The 20,095-nt window shown below is 47.3% G+C and overlaps 1 protein-coding gene across 1 annotated transcript; it reads right to left on the bottom strand.

Annotated features, from left to right (window-relative positions):
- Window positions 1-703: 703 nt before the first annotated feature.
- Window positions 704-19,254, bottom strand: SELENOV (selenoprotein V). The gene is given in 8 exon segments (XM_064381323.1): window positions 704-1,244; window positions 5,970-6,069; window positions 6,163-6,237; window positions 6,322-6,375; window positions 6,482-6,506; window positions 8,394-8,522; window positions 8,524-9,434; window positions 16,316-19,254. Coding segments are annotated over 6 exon segments (954 nt in total). The 5' UTR covers window positions 9,117-9,434; window positions 16,316-19,254; the 3' UTR covers window positions 704-1,244; window positions 5,970-5,991.
- Window positions 19,255-20,095: the final 841 nt, after the last annotated feature.

Raw genomic sequence — 20,095 nt, 5'->3', positions numbered from 1 at the left:
AATACAAAAAATTAGCTGGGCATGGTGGCACGTGCCTGTAATCCCAGCTACTCAGGAGGCTGAGGCAGGAGAATTGCCTGAACCCAGGAGGCAGAGGTTGCGGTGAGCTGAGATCGCGCCATTGCACTCCAGCCTGGGTAACGAGAGGGAAACTCCATCTCAAAAAAAAAAAGAATTTGTGTTTTCTAACTAAAATCTACTACTAACTGAAACCTACTAATTCTGTGATAAGCCTTCTGCTAATCCTTCCCAGGCATAATTATTACAACAATTCCACGAGTTGAATAGTGCTATGATGTCAATTTTATGGAGGAGGAAATTGAGGCTCAGAGAGGTGGCATCCCTTGTTTGTGGTCACACAGCAATTAACTGGTAAAGTCTGAGTCCCCTTGCTTGTGCCCTTGACTTCCTGGCGTGTGACCACTGACCCCACCATGCCAGCTGCAGAATAGAGCGCCCATAAATGTCCACTCAATGTGAAAATGTCTCTCCCCCAGCCCCAGGTCACAGAGACACTCCCTACCACAGTGGGATTCTAAAACCTATGGGTTAAATTTTTTCTTTTTTCTGAAACAGGGTCTCATTCTGTTGCCCAGGGTGCAGTGCAGTGGCATGAACATGGCTCACTGCAGCCTCCTGGGCTCAAGCCATCCTCCTGCCTCAGCCTCCCAAGTAGCTAGGACCACAGGCACACACCACCACACTTGGCTAATTTTTTATTTGTTGTAGAGTTGGGGTCTCACTAGGTTGCCCAGGCTGGAACATAGATCTTACAGGTTTAGAAAGTGGGTCCTGGAGCACAAATGAGTTTGGAGTGTCAAGGGTTTGAGACTAACCACCATCCCTGTTTCCTTCACAACCCCAGAAAATGCCAGTAAGATGGAAAGTTTTCAAAATGTATCTGGAACCAGAGCATGGGAAATGACAAAGCCACAAAGGAAACAAACTAGCCTCAGCAGCAAGAGGAGCTGAGGCAGACGGAGGACTGGAGCCACAGGACCAGCCTCATATTGCAAGCTCCCCGCCCCTCCCGCCCCTGGGGCCAGAATATCGGAGATGCTGGGAGCAGTGCAGCAGGCCTCAGAGGTGAGTGTGGCGACGGCAGACACAGACGGGACACGGGGGGCAGACTCTGTATGTATTCTCTTCTTCCCCTTCCCTGAGCTCACCCCAGCCCCAGCCACCATCAGAAAAGAACCTGACTTAGCAACATTTCAGTTCTTCTCATCATCCCGCTGAGGTTCCTGAGATGGGAGAGAAGAGAGAAAAAAATGTAAAATAACAATAACAATGAGAGCTCCATAAAAATAACAGTGTTTATATAGGGTTTACCATGCCTCAGGCACTGTTCTAGTATTTTCTATGGACTACAATGCCCACTCTAGCTTCCTCATTTTTTTTTTTTCTTTTAGCGACAAGGCCTTGCTCTGTCACCCAAGCTGGAGTGCAGTGGCCCAGTCAGAGCTCATGGCAGCCTCTTAAGTCCTGGGCTCAAGCAATCCACCTAACTCAGGCTTTCAAAGTGCTGGGATTACAGGCATGAGCCACTGTGTCTGGCTAATTTTTTTATTATTATTATTTTGTAGACACAGAGTCTCAATATGTTGGCCTGGCTGGTGTCAAACTCCTGGACTCAAGCGATCTGCCATTTCAGCCACCCAAAGTGCTAGGATTGCAGGTGTGAGCCACTGTGCCCTGCCTCCTTGCTGGGATTGCAGGTGTGAGCCACTGTGCCCTGCCTCCTTGCTGGGATTGCAGATGTGAGCCACTGTGCCCTGCCTCCTTGCTGGGATTGCAGATGTGAGCCACTGTGCCCTGCCTCCTTGCTGGGATTGCAGGTGTGAGCCACTGTGCCCTGCCTCCTTGCTGGGATTGCAGGTGTGAGCCACTGTGCCCTGCCTCCTTGCTGGGATTGCAGGTGTGAGCCACTGTGCCCTGCCTCCTTGCTGGGATTGCAGGTGTGAGCCACTGTGCCCTGCCTCCTTGCTGGGATTGCAGGTGTGAGCCACTGTACCCTGCCTCCTTGCTACTTTTCAAACTCACTGAACACAGTCCTACCCCAGGGTCTTTGCACTTGCTATTACCACCATTTGGAATACTTTTCCCCAGAATATCCACATGGTTCAATCCCTCACTTATTTCAAGTATTCAAATATCACCTTGTCAATGAGGTCTTCTCTGCACACTCAGTTTAGAGTTGCAAAAAAAACTCTCAGGACTCCCCACCCCTATTGATTTTTCTCCTTAGCAGGTATCACCTCCTAAAATGCCATCTTCTTCTTTTTTTTTTTTTTTTTTTGAGACGGAGTCTAGCTCTGTCACCCAGGCTGGAGTGCAGTGGCATGATCTTGGCTCACCACAACCTCCGCCTTCCGGGTTCAAGCGATTCTCCTGCTTCAGCCTCCAGAGTAGCTGGGATTACAGGCGCCCGCCACCATGTCCAGCTAATTTTTGTATTTTTAACTGGTCTCGAACTCTAAAGTGCTGGGATTACAAGCGTGAGCCACCACACCAGGCCAAATGCCTTCTATTCACCTAAGTATCCTGTTCATTGTCTGTCTCCCAGAATAGAACTTCCGTTTCACTGGGGCGGGGGTTTGTATTTGTTTTGTTCACTGCTGTAGCCCCAAGACCTAGAACAGTATCAGCACATTGTAGGTACTCAGCAAATGTGTTGAGTAAGCCACAAGAATGGGCACATGACTCAAGACTGGCCAATGAGAGCACCACAATCTTTGGGTCCCAGTGACTGGCTCAGGGATAGACATGTGACCTAACCTAGGCCAATGAGAACCTTCTGCAGGATTTATGCTACCAGGACTGAGAATAAAGCCAGCCCAGGAAAAAAGCAGAAATTAAAGGAAGGGTGAGATTCCCAAAGGCACCCTTTTGGTGCCTGGATCCAGCCATGCCTGAAGCCAACAAAATTATGCCCTAGACTTTCCCATGTGTCCATATTTCTATGTCTAAAGCCAGTTTGAGCAGGATTTTCTTTTACAATCAGAACCGTCCTGATTCTAGTAACAACAGCTGTTACTCACTGAAAAAAGTCTTTGGAAAGCTGTTACCGCACATCAACTTCACCCTGCTTAGGCTGTGTGTCTGGTGCATCCAGGATTTGAACCTTAGTCTCTGTGGCTCTGGAAACTATATGCATAACCACTACCATATTCTGCATATCGGCAAGTGTGAGAAACAGACCTCACCCCTGTCTCCCTCTTCCCTTCACTCCAGCTTGGCTGCTAGAAAACAAACCTGCCGGCCCGGTGCAGTGGCTCACGCCTGTAATCCCAGCACTTCGGGAGGCCGAGGCGGGTGGATCAAGAGGTCAGGAGTTAAGACCAGCCTGGCCAAGATGTTGAAACCCCATCTCTACTAAAAATACAAAAATTAGCCAGGCGTGGTGGCAGGCGCCTGTAGTCCCAGCTACTTGGAAGGCTGAGGCAGGAGAATTGCTTGAACCCAGGGGCGGAGTTTGCAGTGAGCCGAGATTGCGCCACTGCACTCTAGCCTGGGCGACAGTGAGACTCCGTCTTAAAAAAAAAACAAAAAACAACAACAAAAAAACCCTGCTAAGATCCTGGCATATAGTAGGGATTTTAAAAATCCTTCTTATAATTCTTTAAAAACAGATATTAGAACGTTTGAACTTTGGATCCTGATTCCACAAGTCAGTTGTAAAAAGATATTTCTGAGACACTCGGGTGGGTACTACATAGTATTAAGACATTTTAAATTTTTTGTCAGGTGTGATAACGTCCTTGCATTTCCGTTTTAAAATTTATCTACTGGCGGGCACGGTGGCTCATGCCTGTAATCCCAGCACTTTGGGAGGCCGAAGCAGGCAGATCAGGAGGTCAGGAGTTTGTGACTCAGCCTGGCCAAAATGGTGAAACCCCATCTCTACTAAAAATACAAAACTTAGCTGGGCAGTGGTGAGCACCTGTAATCACAGCTACTCCAGCGGTTGAGGCAGGAGAATTGCTTAAACCCAGGGGGTGGAGGTTGCAGTGAGCAGAGATCGCTCCACTGTAATCCAGCCTGGGCGAAAGAGCAAGACTCCATCTCGGGTGGAAAAAAAATTATCTATTAGAGATGCACGTGAAAGTGTTTACAGGTGAAACAACATGAGGTCTAGAATATACTTTAAAATACTAACAATCTGTGGCCAGGTGCTGTGGCTTATGCCTGTAATCCCAGCACTTTGGGAGTCGGAGGCAGGAGGATCACTTGAGGTCAGGAGTTCAAGACCAGCCTGGACAACATGGTGAAAACCCATCTCTACTAAAAGTACAAAAATTAGCCGGGCGTGATGGCGTGTGCCTGTAATCCCAGCTACTTGGGAGGCTGAGTTAGGAGAATCGGTTGAATCTGGGAGGCAGAGATTGCAGTGAGCTGAGATTGTGCCACTGCACTCCAGCCTGGGTGACAGACTCCGTCTCAAAAAAAAAAAAAAAGTCCAGTACCAAGGGTAAATAAATTATTGTGCATGTACTTTAATACCTGAGCACAATGTCACCAACAGAACTTTTTGTCCTCTTGTGCCCTGTGTTTGGCATCTGCCACCAAATACAGTACAAACCAATCCAATATGGTAGCCACTGAGCACTCAAAGTGTAGCTAGAGCAAGTAAGAAATTGGATTTTTTTTTCTTTTTTTGAGACAGTCTCACTCTGTTGCCCAGGCTGGAGTGTAGTGAGGCGATCTCGGCTCACTGCAACCTCCATCTCCTGGGTTCAAGCGATTCTCCTGCCTCAGCCTCCTGAGTAGCTGGGATTATAGGCACGTGCCACCATGCCCAGCTAATTTTTGTATTTTCAGTAAAGATGGGGTTTTACCATGTTGGTCAGGCTGGTCTCAAATTCCTGACCTCATGATCTTCCCACCTCAGCCTCCCAAAGTGCTGGGATTACAGGCGTGAGCCACCGTGCCCAGGCAGGAATTGGATTTTTAATGTACTTAATTTTAATTAATTAAACTTCAAATTTACAAGGTACATGCTATTATTGGATAGCACAGCTTTACAACTAAAAGTTTAAAAAAGATAAAGAACAGGGCTAGGTGGCTCACGCCTATAATCCCAGCACTTTGGCCGGGTGGGTGGATAACTTGAGGTCAGCAGTTCAAGGCCAGCCTGGCCAACCCAGTCAAACTCTGCCTCTACTAAAAATACAAAAATTAGCTGGGCATCGTGGTGGGTGCCTGTAATCCCAGCTCCTCGGGAGGCTGAGGCAGGAGAATCGCTTGAACCTGGGAGGCGGAGGTTGCAGTGAGCCAAAATCACATCACTGCACTCCAGCCTGGGTGACAGAGTGCGACTCAGTGTCAAAAAAGAAAAAAAGAAGCTCTTTACAACAAAAAATGGGTTGAAACTGGCTTACACCTGCAATCCCAACACTTTGGGAGGCAGAGGGGGGAGGGTCACTTGAACCCAGGTGTTCAAGGTTGCAATGAGCTATGATTGAGCCATTGTACTCCAGCCTGGGCAACATAGCAAGACCCTGTTTCTAAAAAAAAAAAAAAAAAAAAAAAAAAAATTAAAACTTAACCAGGCATGTTGGCATGTACCTATAGTTGCAGCTACTCAAGAGGCTAAGGCAGGAGAATCTCTTGAGCCCAGAAGGTCGAGGCTGCAGTGAGCTATGATGGAGCCATTGTACTCCAGCCTGGGCAACAGAGTGAGACCCTGACTCTTAAAAAAAAAAAAGTAAACGTGCCATTGGAATATCTTGAGCCCTGCTCTGAGCCATATACTATTTATTACCTGGTATGAGTTGTCTCATAGAATCATCACAACAAGCCCATCTTACAGATAAGAAAACTGAGGCTCAGAAAAGAGTGTAGGTGACTTGTCATGATTCTAACAGTGAGGACTGACTGAGCTAGGAACAGGACAGACAGTGCCCTGCCCCATCCTCCCACCCGGCCCCCACCCCTCCCACTGCAGCCTTGAGAGCTATACAGCTCACCTCCAGCTCCACCCCTTGCTGGCTACCTTTTCTTGATCTCCTCATCAATAACGTTCACAATTTTCTGCAGCTTGGCCTCATCCACAAAGCCATCACCCCTCTGGGCAAAAAGAGGAGAAAGCACACAGGTCTTTCACCCCCAGGACCTCAGCACCACCCCGCCTCCCTGTCCCGGCCCCTTACCCAGAATCACCTTCTTGGAATGGACCAGTTTCCCACCTACAAACACTTCAAAATCCCCTGTAGCCTGGGCAGCTCTGTCCTCCTCCTGGGAGGAAATGGTGCGGGTAGGGGAAGGCCAAGACTCGGATTGCTGACCACCCTGTCTTCCCCAGGACCGCCACACACTTACAAAGAGTAGGCGATCTGGAAATCGCTGCTCCAGGTTCTTTTTCAGTAGAATGTACTGAGAGGCAAAGATGGGGTCATGGGGTCGCAGGGTAGAAGAATCAGGGACTCCTCCCAGTCTTCATGCCTCAGGCTCCCCTACCTCCAAAGCCAAAACTACTCACCCGAAGGCTATAGCTTCAGAGGCCACTGGAGGCCAAGAGCAGGACACCGCATCAGTGTCGTCCCCAGCTCAGGGCGCCCTATGAACACCAGAGTTAGACCATGTTCCTCCCCTGTTCATAACCCTGAAGTAGTGCCATCTCACACAGGGGAAAACCCAGTCTTTCCTGTGGCCTCCAAGCCACCACAGGATCTGCCTTCTCACCCCTCTGTCCCCTCTCCTCCCACTCTCCCCCAACTCATTCACCCTGTCCCAGCCAGAGACCCCTAGCTCAACTTTCTTTCTCTTTTTTTTTTTTTTTTTTTTTTTCTGAGACAGAGTCTCACTCTGTCACCCAGGCTGGAGTGCAGTGGTGCGATCTCATCTCACGGCAACCTTCCACCTCCTGGTTCTCAGCAATTTTCCCACCTCAGCCTCCTCAGTAGCTGGGATTACCAGTACAGGCCACCACACTGGGCTAATTTTTGATTTTTTTTTTTTTTTTTTTTGAGATGGAGTATCACTCCATTGCCTGGGCTGGAGTGCAATGGTGCAATCTTGGCCCATTGCAACCTCCAACTCCCAGGTTCAAGTGATTCTCCTGCCTCAGCCTCCCAAGTAGCTGGGATTACAGGTGTCCACCACCACACCCAGCTAATTTTTTGTATTTTTAGTAGAGACAGGTTTTCTCCATGCTAGCCAGGCTGGCTTGAACTCTCTTGGCATCAAGTGATCCACCCACCTCAGCCTCCCAAAGTGCTGGGATTACAGTCCTAGCCCCTAATTCATCTGTCAACACCCCAGGTATGCCCTGCCTCAGGGCTTTTGCACTGGCGGTTCCCTCAGCTGAATGCTCTCCCTGCAGTATCCACACGACTCCTTCTCTCTTTCCTTCTGGGGGGCTTTGCCCATATATCCCCTTCTCAGTGAGGCCTTCCTGATCACCCCAGCTAAAACTGCAACCCCCAAAATGCCTTTTGTTCACAGTACTGACACCTCCTCACATACAAGATCACTTTTTTTCCTCCTTTTCTTTTTGTTTTTTGAGACAGAGTTTCACCCTTTTTGCCCAGGCTGGAGTGCAATGGCATGATCTCGGCTCACTGCAACTTCCACCTCCCGGGTTCAAGTGATTTTCCTGCCTCAGCCTCCTGAGTACCTGAGATTACAGGCATGCGCCACCATACTCAGCTAATTTTGTATTTTTAGTAGAGACAGGGTTTCTCCATGTTGGTCAGGCTGGTCTTGAACTCCCGACCTCAGGTGATCTGCCCGCCTCAGCCTCCCAAAGTGCTGGGATTACAGGCATGAGCCACCACGCCTGGCCAGTAAGACAAACCCAAAGACAGTGCTCATGATGGGGGCTCCCATCATGATCCCCGTCCTTGCACTCCAGCCTGGGCAATAAAGCAAGATCCTGTCTGAAACAAAAACAAAACAGACACGGAGAGAGTGAGATGAGGAGACAGAGAATGGGAGAGACTGACTGCCTGGTCAGAGACAGAAGACAAAGTGAGAGAGAAAGAGAGACAAGGGACCAGAGAGGTTTCCAGGGTAGGAGAGAGGCTGGAAAGGGAAGCCAGAGCCCCCATCATGAGCACTGTCTTTGGGTTTGTCTTGCTGGAGAGCAAAGCAGGTCGCTTTGCTGAGCACCTCATCCCCAGCACAAGCCCGGCAGTTGGCCCGCAGGGCACTCAGAAACGAATGAATGAATGAAGCTCAGATCCAAAGCAGGCATTTGAACCTGAAGCTCTCCGGCCCCAAAGAGAATGAGAGACAAGAGTGAGTTCCCAATCTGGGACCTGGGACTCTGGGGCTCTACCCGAATCCTTCCCCTCGCCCTATCCCAACCCTGACCTCCACGTCCCGGAGCCCCAGCCCCCACCGATGGCCCTGTCCCCAGGGGTTGGGAGAGGCGGGTGTGAGGTCCTCACCAGTAGGTCACTCGAATAGGGACCCTCTTGTCCAGCGCGAAGTTCTCGCTGGTGGAGACGAAGCTTTCGGTGGAATTCAGTAAGGAGACGGCCGACTGGATGGTCCCCAGGATGGGCGCAGGGAATGGTGGGATCCGCCAGCCCAGTGGCCAACGAGTCTGCGGCGAAGTCCAGCGTGGGCCCGGGTGGGTTCGTGGCCAGCGGGGTGCGCGCAGGAAGGGGCCCTGGGGCGGGCCCAGTCTCACCGGAGACCGACGGGACGAGCTTCAGGCTCGGTGCCGGCTCAGGGTCCTCCTCGGATGACACTGACACAAGCGGCTCCGGAGCAGGTTCCGGGGGCGGATCCCACGGTAGGGCCGAGGCCGGGTAGGAGTCCAAGACGGGAAACGTGGCCCGAATCCCGGCCAGGACCAGAGCTGGGGCCCAGGCCCGGGCCGGCGCCGGAGCTGGGATCCGGGCGGGTGCTGGGAGCCGGACTGGAGTCAGCGTCCGAACCAGAGTCGGGATCGGAGGTGGGGTCCGGGCGGGAGCCGGAGTCGGGACCAGAGCGGGAGTCCCGGCCAGAGACAGAGTCAGGAGTGGAGTCAGGGTCCGGATGGGGGTCCGAGTCCGGACCGCTGTCGGAGTCCGGACTGGAGTCTGTGTCCGAGTCGGGGTAGAAGCTAGGACCGACGTTGAGGTCCGGGCCGAGGAGGGGGCGGGGGTCCGCGCCTGGTTATTCATGGATCCCAGGGGGACCCGGGCACGCCCGGTGGGGGAGTCCCGCCCGCCTCCCCTCCTTGGGCGGGGAGAGAGTCTTCCGCACCGGGTTCTGAGACGGGGCACGACCACAGGGGGCTCTATTACACCGAGTTCCACCCAGCCTCCGGGTTCCAAGGCTCGCAGGGCACGTGACCTCCAGACCTCGGCGAGTAATTCCTGCCCCCTTAACCGCCGACGCTGGGCTGAGAAACACACAGATTGCCCCAGTTCCCCGCAGCTGTCGGTGACACTCGGGTCTTCAGTATATGTGTACTGAGTGCCTGCTGCGTGCACACTTCTCTGCTGGGTGAATTTGGGGACAGAGCAGGGATCAGGAAAACCCTGGTCCCTGCCCTCACCAGGCTCCCTGTCCAGTGGGAGACACATACCCATTACCAAAGAGCTACAGCCCAGAGTGTTGAGGGCCGGGATGAGGAAGCTCAAAAGCTGTGGGATTCCAGAATAGGTGCAGTCACCCTGCGGCAATCAGAAAGGGCTTCCTAGAAATGGGGACAACTGAGATCTGGAGAATGATGGCGAGCACCACGGAGAATGTACTTTTGAGACAGTCTCACTCTGTGGCCCAGGCTAGAGTGCAGTGGCCCCATCTCAGCTCACTGCAACCTCAGCCTTCCTGGTTCAAGAGATTCTCCTACCTCATCCTCCCAAGTAGCTGAGATTACAGGCACCCACCACTATGCCCAGCTAATGTTTGTATTTTCAATAGAGACGGGGTTTCACTATGTTGTACAGGCTGGTCTCCAACTCCTGGCCTCAAGTGATCCACTCACCTCAGCCTCTCAAAGTGCTGGGATTACATGGGTGAGCCACTGTGCCCAGCTGAGAGTTTAGGTGCTAAACGTTTGCCCACAGCTAGTTAAGTGGCAGAGCTGGGATTCAGACTCAACCCATGAGGCTGCAGCATCCTGGGGGCTTAACCACTTTGAAAAGGAATGTGAAGCTGTGAGCTCCTCAAGGATGGGGCCTTGCCTGTCTTGTTTACTGCTGTATCCCCAGCTCCCAGAATAAGACCTGGCATGCAGTAGGTGCTCAATAAATGTTTGTAGAATTAAAAAAGAGACAAAGGCCGGGCACGGTGGCTTGCACCTGTAATCCCAGCACTTTGGGAGGCTGAAGTGAGCGGATCACCTGAGGTCAGGAATTCGAGACCAGCCTGACCAACATGGAGAAACCCCATCTCTACTAAAAATACAAAATTAGCCAGGTGTGGTGGCACATGCCTGTAATCCCAGCTACTCAGGAGGCTGAGGCAGGAATATCACTTGAAGCCGGGAGGCGGAGGTTGCAGTGAGCCAAGATTGAGCCACTGAACTCCAGCCTGGGCAACAAGAGCGAAACTATCTCAAAAGAAAAAAAAAAAAAAAAAAAACACACACACACATTAAAATAAAAAATAGCAAGACAAAGGAGTTACCCAGGTAAAGGAAGAGTTAGCTGGAGGCATGGTGGGGAAAGCCTGGCTTGTTCAAAGAGCTGATGGTGCCTGGGCAGAACTAGAGCCCAGACAGCAAGCACAGCAGATATGGCCCTGGAGTGAGGGGCAGGACCATTCCACAAGGATCTGCTTTTATTTTTCATCAGCACATCAGACAAGCACTTTTTTTCATTTTTATTTTTTAGGAGGACAGGCTCTCACTCTGTCACCCAGGCTGGAGCACAGTGGTGCGATCACAGCTCACTGCAGCCTGGACCTCCTAGGCTCAAGCAATCCTCCCACCTTGGCCTCGAAAGTTCTGGGACTACAGCATGGGCTGGCCAGTCTTTGGTTGGTTGTTTGGGTGGGGGAGGGGCAGGGCTTGTTTTCAGTAATTTGAAGGAAGCCAAGAGAGGGATGTCTGTGTCTAACAGCCTGGACCGTTTTACTTCCAAAGCAGAAAGGTGCTCCAGTGTTAGACTGATTTGAAAAAAAAAAAAAAGAGGCCTCTGGCCAGGAACACTGGGAGAGCAAGATGGGTGGATCACCTGAGGTCAGGAGTTCGAGAACAGCCTAGCCAACATGGTGAAACCCGTCTCTACTAAAAATACACACACAAAAAAAAAATTAGCCAGGTGTGCCATCGGGCACCTGTAATCCCAGCTACTTAGGAGGCTGAGGCAGGAGAATTGCTTGAACCTGGGAGGCGAAGGTTGCAGAGTTGAGATGACACTATTGCACTCCAGCCTGGGTGACGAGTGAAACTGTCTCAAAAAAAAAATGACCCCAACCCTCTTCACATCCATGCCCTTGGAAATGCGACTCTGTACCTTCCCCCACCAAGAAGTGGAGTCTATTTCCCCACTCCTAGAATCTGAGCTGGCCTTGTGACTGGCTTTTGTCAACAGGGTGCAGGAGAAGTGAAGCTGTTCATGGAGTCCACTTTCTCTCCTGGACTCCTGCCTCAGCCATGAGCACACACCAGGACCAGCATGCTGGAGGATGAGAGGCCCATGGAGTCAAGCAGAGCCCCCACCCCCAGTGGACCCCTGAGCTTGCTACACACACATTCATCAGTCCCTCTCTCATCTGCCAAGCCCAGTCCAGCTCAGAGCAGAAGAAACCTAGCCAACCTGTAGACCTGTGAGCAAAAGTAAATGTTAAGTCTGGGCACAGTGGCTCATGCCTATAATCCCAGCACTTTGGGAGGCTGAGGCTGGAGGATCACTTGAGCTGAGAAGTTAAGAGACCAGCCTGGGCAACATAGAGAGACTCCATCACTACAAAAATGAAAAATATTAGCCAGGCGGCCAAGCAAGGTGGCTCACACCTATAATCCTGGCACTTTGGGAGGACAGGGTGGGCAGATCACGAGGTCAGGAGTTTGAGACCATCCTGGTCAATATGGCGAAACCCCATCTCTACTAAAATACAAAAAAATTAGCCGGGCATGGTGGTGTGCGCCTGTAGTCCCAGCTACTCAGGAGGCTGAGGCAGAGGAATAGCTTCAATCCAGGAGGCGGAGGTTGCAGTGAGCTGAGATGCGCCACTGCACTCCAGCCTGGTGACAAAGCAAGACTTTCGCATCAAAAAATAAAAATAAAATTAGCCAGGCCTGGTGGTGCATACCTATAGTCCCAGCTACTTGGAAGGCTGAGGCGGAAGGATTGCTTGAGCCCAGGAGGTCCAGGTGGGAAGATTGCTTGAGCCCAGGAGGTTAAGGCTGCAGTGAGTTGTGATCACGCCACTGCACTCCAGCCTGGGTGACAGAGTGAGACCCTGTCTCTAAAACATAAATGGGCTGGGCGTGGTGGCTCATGCCTGTAATCGCAGCACTTTTGGAGGCCAAAGCAAGATGACTGCTTGAGCCCAGGGGCTCAAGACCAGACTGGACAACATAATGGGAACCCCTCTCTAAAAAAAACTTAAAACTTAGCCAGTTATGGTGATATGCACCTGCAGTCCCAGCTACTCAGGAGGGTGAGGCAGGAGAATCACTTGAACCTGGGAGGTGGAGGTTGCAGTGAGTCGAGATCTCACTATTGCACTGCAGCCCGGGCAACAAGAGTGAAACTCCATCTCAAAAAAGAAGAAGGAGAAGGAGGAAGAGGAGGAAAAGGAGAAGGTTGGAAAATTTCCACTACCTAACTTTTAAGACTTATTATAAAGCTATATTAATAAAGACAATGTGGTATTGGTGTCCAGATAGAAAATTAGATCAACAGAATAGAATGAAGAGTCCACAGATAGATGTACACATGCATAGTCAATTGATTTTTTACAAAGTTGCAAGGCATTTCAGTAGGAAAAGATAATATTTTCAATAAATGGTACTGGAGTGACTGGGTATTCACATGCAAAAAGATAAAACTTTTGCCTGGTGCGGTAGCTTATGCCTGTAATCCCAGCACTTTGGGAAGCCTAGGTGGGTGGATCACCTGAGGTCAGGAGTTTGAGAATAGCCTGGCCAACATGATGAAACTCCATCTCTACTAAAAGTATAAAAATTAGCCAAGCGTGGTAGTGGGCGCCTGTAATCCCAGCTACTTCAAAGGCTGAGACAGGAGAATTACTTGAATCTGGGAGGCAGAAGTTGCAGTGAGCCAAGATCACACCACTGCACTCCAGCCTGGGCCACAGAGCGAGACTCTGTCTCAAAACCAACAACGACAAACTCAAAATGGATCATAGCTCTAAATGTAAAATATCAGACTATCAAACTTTTTTTCCCCCTCCAAAGTGCTGGGATTACAGGGGTGAGCCACTACACCCACCCAATCAAACTATCAAACTGAAGAAAACATTTTTAAAAAACTTTGTGAGTTTTCACCAGGCAAAGGTTTTTAAAATATAAGACCAATGGCATGATTCATAAAATAAAACATTGATAAATTGGACTTAGAATCAAGAACTTCTGCTTTCCAAAGACTATTAAGATAATGAAAAGGCAAGCCACAGACTGGGAAGATATTTGTAAAACATATATTTGATAAATGATTTGTATCCAGGTGTTGTAGACTGCATGTTTGTGTCTCCCCTAAAACTCATATGTTGAAGTCCTAACACCCAGTATGACTGTATTTGGAGATAAAACCTCTGAGGAGGTGATAAAGGTTAAATGAGGTCATAAAGGTGGAGCTCTAACTCTAGTTGCTGTCCTTATGAAAAAAGGAAGAGACACCAGAACTCTCTGTCCACCATGTGAGGACACTATGAGAAGGTGGCTGGCCATCTGCAAGCCAGAAAGAGAGTCCTCACCAGAAACCAAGTCAGCTGGCACATTGATCTTGGACTTCCCAGTCTCCAGAGCTGTGAGAAACACATTTCTGTTATTTAAGCCACGTAGTCTATGGTGTGTTGTTATTGCAATCTGAGAAGACGAAGACACCAGGATAAACAAAGAACTCTTGAAACTCAGTAATAAGAAAAGCAACAAACCAATTAAAGATAGACAAAAGACTTGGACACCCCAACAAAGAAGATATATTGATGATAAATAAGTGTATAAAAAACATGTTCAATATTATTAGTCACTGGTAAAATGTAGATTAAAACCACATCTACCAGAATGTCAAGTATTAAAAAGACTGATACGTGGCAGTTGGGTGCGGTGGCTCATGCCTGTAATCCCAGCACTTTGGGAGGCCGAGGCCAGTGGATGACAAGGTCAGGAGTTTGAGACCAGCCTGGCCAACATGGTGAAACCCTGTCTCTACTAAAAATACAAAAAATTAGCCGATGTGGTGGCATGCACAGCAGCTTGGGAGCCTGAGGCAGGAGAATTGCTTGAACCCAGGAGGTGGAGGTTGCAGTGAGCCGAGATCATGCCACTGTACTCCAGCCTCGGTGACAAAGCGAGACTCCGTCTCCAAAAATAAAAATAAAGTGAAATGATACAACTACTTTGGGAATCAGTTTGGCAGTTCTTTTAAATATTAAACATGGCTGGGCCTGGTGGCTCATGCCTATAATCCTAGCACATGGAAAGGCCAAGGCAGGATGATCATTTGATGCCAGGTGATGGAGACCAGCCTGGGCCTGGGAAATGCAGAAAATCCCCATCTCTACAAAAAATTTAAAAATTAGCTGAGTATGGTGGCACATGTCTGAAATCCTAGCTACTTGGGAGGCTGAGGCAGGAGGAACACTTGAGCCCAAGAGGTTGAGACTGCAATAAGCTATGACCATGCCACTCTACTCTATGCTGGGTGACACAACAAGACCCTTTCTCTTAAAAAAATAGAAGGTAAACACACACTTACCATATGATCTAATAATTTCACTCCTAGGTATCTACCCAAGAAAAATAAAAGCATATTTCTTATTGTACATGAACGTTCATAGCTACTTTACTTGTAATAGACAAAGATTGTCAATGAATATGATGGCATACTACTCATCAAAAAAATTTAAAGATTAAAAATTTAAACAATTTAAAATTAAAGATTAAAATTTATCCATGTTATTGTATGTATATTGACAAATTTCAATATATTATGCTGAGTGAAAGACTACATGCTGCATTAGCTGAGCATGGTGACCCATGCCTATAATCCCAGCTATTCGGGAGGCTGAGGCACGAGAATCACTTGAACCTGGGAGGTAGAGGTTATTGTAAGCCAGGATCATGCCACTGCACTCCAGCCCTGGTAACAGACCAAGACTTTGTCTCAAAAAAAAAAAAAAAAAAAAAGAAATTAAAAAAAAAACATGTTGGCTGGGTGCAGTGGCTCATGCCTGTAATCTAAGCACTTTGGAGGCCTAGGCGGGCGGATTACCTGAGGTCGGGAGTTCAAGACCAGCCTGACCAACATGGTGAAACCCCATCTTTAAAAAAAAAAACTACTTAAATCTTTTTAAAAGTGCAAATGAATCAGTTTTCTGGGATACAGGGGCAAGGAGAGGTTGGGAGGGAGACAGTTCAAAGGGACATAAAAAAAATTTGAGAGTAGTAGATATGCTCTTTATCTTGATTCTGATAATGGTTTTATGTATATATACACATACGCCAAAAGCTATCAAATCATATACTTTAAATATGTGCAGTTTTATGGAAAAACATTTGGGTTTTTTAAGAAAAAGGAAAAATACATGCTGTTTATTACATATCACTTATGCCTGTTTTTATAAAGACATTACTTTAAATAGCTCAAAAAATGAAATGGGTATAAATATACCAAAGTATGTGCAGAATCTGTATGCTAAAAGGGACAAAACACGCAAGAAGGAAATGAAGAACTAAATAGGCATACCATATTCATGGATTGGAAGATTTAATATTGTTAAGATGCCAATTCCCCTAAAGTGATCTATAAATTTAATACAATCCAAATAAAAATCCCAGCAGAACTTTTTGTATATTATAGCTAGATATATGTATATGTATATTATACATTTTAATATATACATATGCATATATAAAGAGAAAATGGTACATCAAATGTGTTAAAATGCTACCATTTGGGGAATCTGGGTTAAGAGTATATATTATATCTTAGAAGTTTTCTGTAACTGAAATTTTAAAAAGAAAGTTTTTTTTAAAAGAGTTTACACCTTATTGTTTTATGAGTTTTTTAATTTTAGGTATTACATATTTTGTGATCACTAAATATCATTAGTCTATTCCATTTTGAAAACTGTATTGTAGTCTGTAAAAGATGGATGTCTCAAAGTTTATTTAACCAATCAGCTATTGTTAGACATTTACATTTGATTTTCCCTGCAATTACTCCCTACCGTCTTTTACCTTATATTCTTGCTGCCTTCTGAATGGTTCAGACACCTCCCTATACCTTCATCCTGGGATTGAGTGAAGTTCTTCATTCCAGAGCCTCTGAGAGCAATCCAGTAGTCTCCCCTTACCCACAGGGGGCACATTCCAAGACCCCCAGTGGATGCTTGAAACTGTGGATAGTAAAAAAAAAAAAGAAAAGAAACTGTGGATAGTATTGAATCCTGATATGGTTACTCAAATCTCATCTTGAATTGTAATCTGAATTGTAATCCCCAGGTGTCAAGGGAGGAATGTGGTGGGAGGTGATTGGATAATGGGGGCGGTTTCCCCCATGCTCTTCTCATGATAGTGAGTGAAGTCTCATGGGATCTGATGGTTTCACAAATGGCAGTCTCCTCTGCTTTCTCTCCTGCCACCTTGTGAAGAAGATGCTTGCTTCCTTTGGCCTTCTGCCATGATTGTAAGTTTTCTTAGGCCTCCCAGCCATGCAGAACTGTGAGTCAACTAAACCTATTTCCTTTATAAATTACTCAATCTCTGGCATTTCTTTATAGCAGTGTGAAAACAAACTAACACAAACTGATATGGTTTGGCTGTGTCCCCACCCAAATCTCCTCTTGAATTCCCACGTGTTGTGGGAGAGACCTGGTGGGAGGTAACTGAATCACAGGGGCAGGTCTTTCCTGTGCTGTTCTTGTGGTAGTGAATAAGTCTCAGGAGAGCTGATGGTTTTAAAAGAAGAGTTTCTCTGTACACGCTCTCTTCTCTTGTCTGCTGCCAGGTGAGAGATGGTTTTAAAAGAAGAGTTTCTCTGTACACGCTCTCTTCTCTTGTCTGCTGCCAGGTGAGATATGATTTTCACCTTCAGCCATGACTGTGAGGCCTTCCCAGCCACAGGAAACTGTAAGTCCATTAAACCTCTTTCTTTTGTAAATTGCCCAGTCTTGAGCATGTCTTTATCAGCAGCATGAAAACAAACTAATACACAAACACTATATATGCTACGTCTTCTCCTATACATACGTTCCTATGATAAAGTTTAATTTATAAATTAAGCATAAGAGACTAACAACTTCTCTTTGGCATGTATTTGGCTTTTCTTTGACAGATCCAAATTGCCAACATCACCACTTTTGCACTTTGGAGCCATTATTAAGTAAAATAAGGGTTACCTGAACACAATCACGACGGCCATACCACGATAGTGTATCTATCTGACAACTAAGACGCCTACTAAGTGACCAAGGGGTAGGTAGCATCTTGGTCTACACTGTGGGAATAGTGGGAACACACCAGACAAAAGGTGGAATGGGATGGTGCGAGATTTCATCCCGCTACTCAGAAGAAAGTGCAACGTAAAATCTATGAACTGTTTATTTCTGAAAATTTTCCATTAATATTTTCAGACTGTAGCCGTCTGTGGTAAGTGAAACTGATGAATGCAAATCACAAGTAAGTGGGGACTGCTGTAGTGGGGACAGAGTAAGCCTAGACCAGGAGTCACCTACCAGCTGCATGAAGTCCACAAATGTGTTTTGTTGTATCCACATGGTGATTTTAAATGTTTGAATTTATAGTGAACATTTAAAAATTAAAAGGGTTTACTCGAAAATCTGGATGTTGACTTCTTTTGAAATGTATCTGGCTACAGTGGGCCCACATTCTGGCATGGCTAATTGTGGCTGGAGCTGAGTTTCAGCTGCGTCCTGTAGATGAAGGTTGTTCTGAGCCAGAGTAGCTGTCCTTACTTGTCTGCTAACTCTCATGTTTTTTCTTTAATTTTTTTACACCTATCTGTCAAAAGGAAGTTCTGATATGCAACTTGTCTGCTAATTCTTTTTTTATTATTATTTTTTAAACCTATCTATCAAAAGGAAGTTCTCATATACAACTTGTCTGCTGACTCTTATATACACTCAGTCTCATCCAAGGTCTTAAAGTCTCAGATCTGGGAACACTCTCACTTCAGCAGCTGCTCAGGACACCTTTTATTTTATTATTTTTTAAGACAGGGTCTTGCTCTATCACCCAGGCTGGAATACAGTGGTGCAATTATAGCTCACTGCAACCTCAACCTCCTGGATTCAAGCGATCCTCGCACCTCAGCCTCCTGAGTAGGTGGGACCACAGGCACATGCCACCACTCCCAGACAAAGGACTCCTTTTAGAAAGCAGTGTAGTTGAGAGGAATAAAACACTGAGTTTGAACCAGAAGAGATGAATTTTAGTCAACTGAACCATTCCCGGCTCTAGTTTTCCCTTCTGTTCAATGCCTTAGATGGGTATTTCTTGGCCAGGTGTGGAGGTTCACGCCTGTAATCCTAGCACTTTGGGAGACCGAGGCGGGCAAATTACTTGAAGTCAGGAGTTCGAGACTAGCCAGGTCAACATGGTGAAACCGCATCTCTACTAAAAATACAAAAATTAGCTGGGCCTGGTGGTACATGCCTATAATCCCAGCTACTCAGGGGGCTGACAGAGAAGAATTGCTTAAATCCAGTTGGCAGAGGTTGCAGTGAGCCAAGATCGCGCCACTGCCCTCTAGCCTAGGTGACAGAGCAAGACTCTATTTCAAAAAAAAAAAAAAAAAGAAGGTATTTCTTAACTGGGGGATGGGAGGAATGGTCATAATCATAGAGGCAGGTAAAGGTGAGTCTAGCTTGAAAAAAGTCAGTCAATGATTCCTATGCCCTTATCCTTAAGAATGAGTGGCTTATCTGTCTAAGATCATCTGCAGATCCCAATAATAACTATCAAGTGTTTAGAGCTCAAACTAAGAATTTGTATGTCAGCTCTACCATTTACTTGATGGGTGAACCTGGGCAAGTAACTAACTACTTCTCTGAGCCTGGTTTTTCATGTAGGACCTGTGAATGCAGGAAGTAAGATAATTCACAATTCAAAAAAGAAAAGAAAAGTTCATTGATCCTATCCCTTGCCTCTGCCTGTACATAAGAAAACATTGAAGTCTGGGCGTGGTGATTCACGCCTGTAATCCCAGCACTTTGGGAGGCCAAGGCAGGTGGATCATCTGAGGTTGGGAGTTCAAGACCAGTCTGATCAACATGGAGAAACCCTGTCTCTACTAAAAATACAAAATTAGGCCAGATGCGGTGGCTCACGCCTGTAATTCCAGCACTTTGGGAGGCCGAGGCGGGTGGATCACGAGGTCAAGAGATCGAGACCATCCTGGTCAACATGGTGAAACCCCATCCCTACTAAAAATACAAAAAATTAGCTGGGCATGGTGGCGTGTGCCTGTAATCCCAGCTACTCAGGAGGCTGAGGCAGGAGAATTGCCTGAACCCAGGAGGCGGAGGTTGTGGTGAACCGAGATCGCGCCATTGCACTCCAGCCTGGGTAACAAGAGCGAAACTCCGTCTCAAAAAAAAAAAAAAATATATTAGCCAGGTGTTGGTGGTGTATGCATGAAATCCTAGCTACTCGGGAGGCTGAGGCAGGAGAATCGCTTGAACCCGGGAGGCGGAGGTTGCAGTGAGTCAAGATCGTGCCATTGAATTCCAGCCTGGGTGAAAAGATTAAAACTATGTCTCAAAAAAGAAAAGAAACAAAAACACTGAACAAGGTGTCGCACCCAAACCTTGATGAGATTTTGCCTACTTCACATAGCTGAATTTCTACCCTGCCTTAACTCTGCTTATCTTTAAGAAACAGGACACCTGAGATTAAAAAAAGTTCCCTTTGTAACCAGACCAGCTGAGACTGGTTAGAACCAAGAAAGACCTCAGGCTTCATTATAAGCGCCTTTCCATGCTAAGCGACACTCCCAAC

This window comes from Aotus nancymaae, unplaced genomic scaffold (assembly GCF_030222135.1).
Source record: "Aotus nancymaae isolate 86718 unplaced genomic scaffold, 86718_ANA_hifiasm-v0.15.2.pri h1tg000028l, whole genome shotgun sequence".
In the NCBI taxonomy this organism is placed as follows: Eukaryota; Metazoa; Chordata; class Mammalia; order Primates; family Aotidae; genus Aotus; species Aotus nancymaae.
This window is presented reverse-complemented; position numbering and strand designations above follow the sequence as displayed.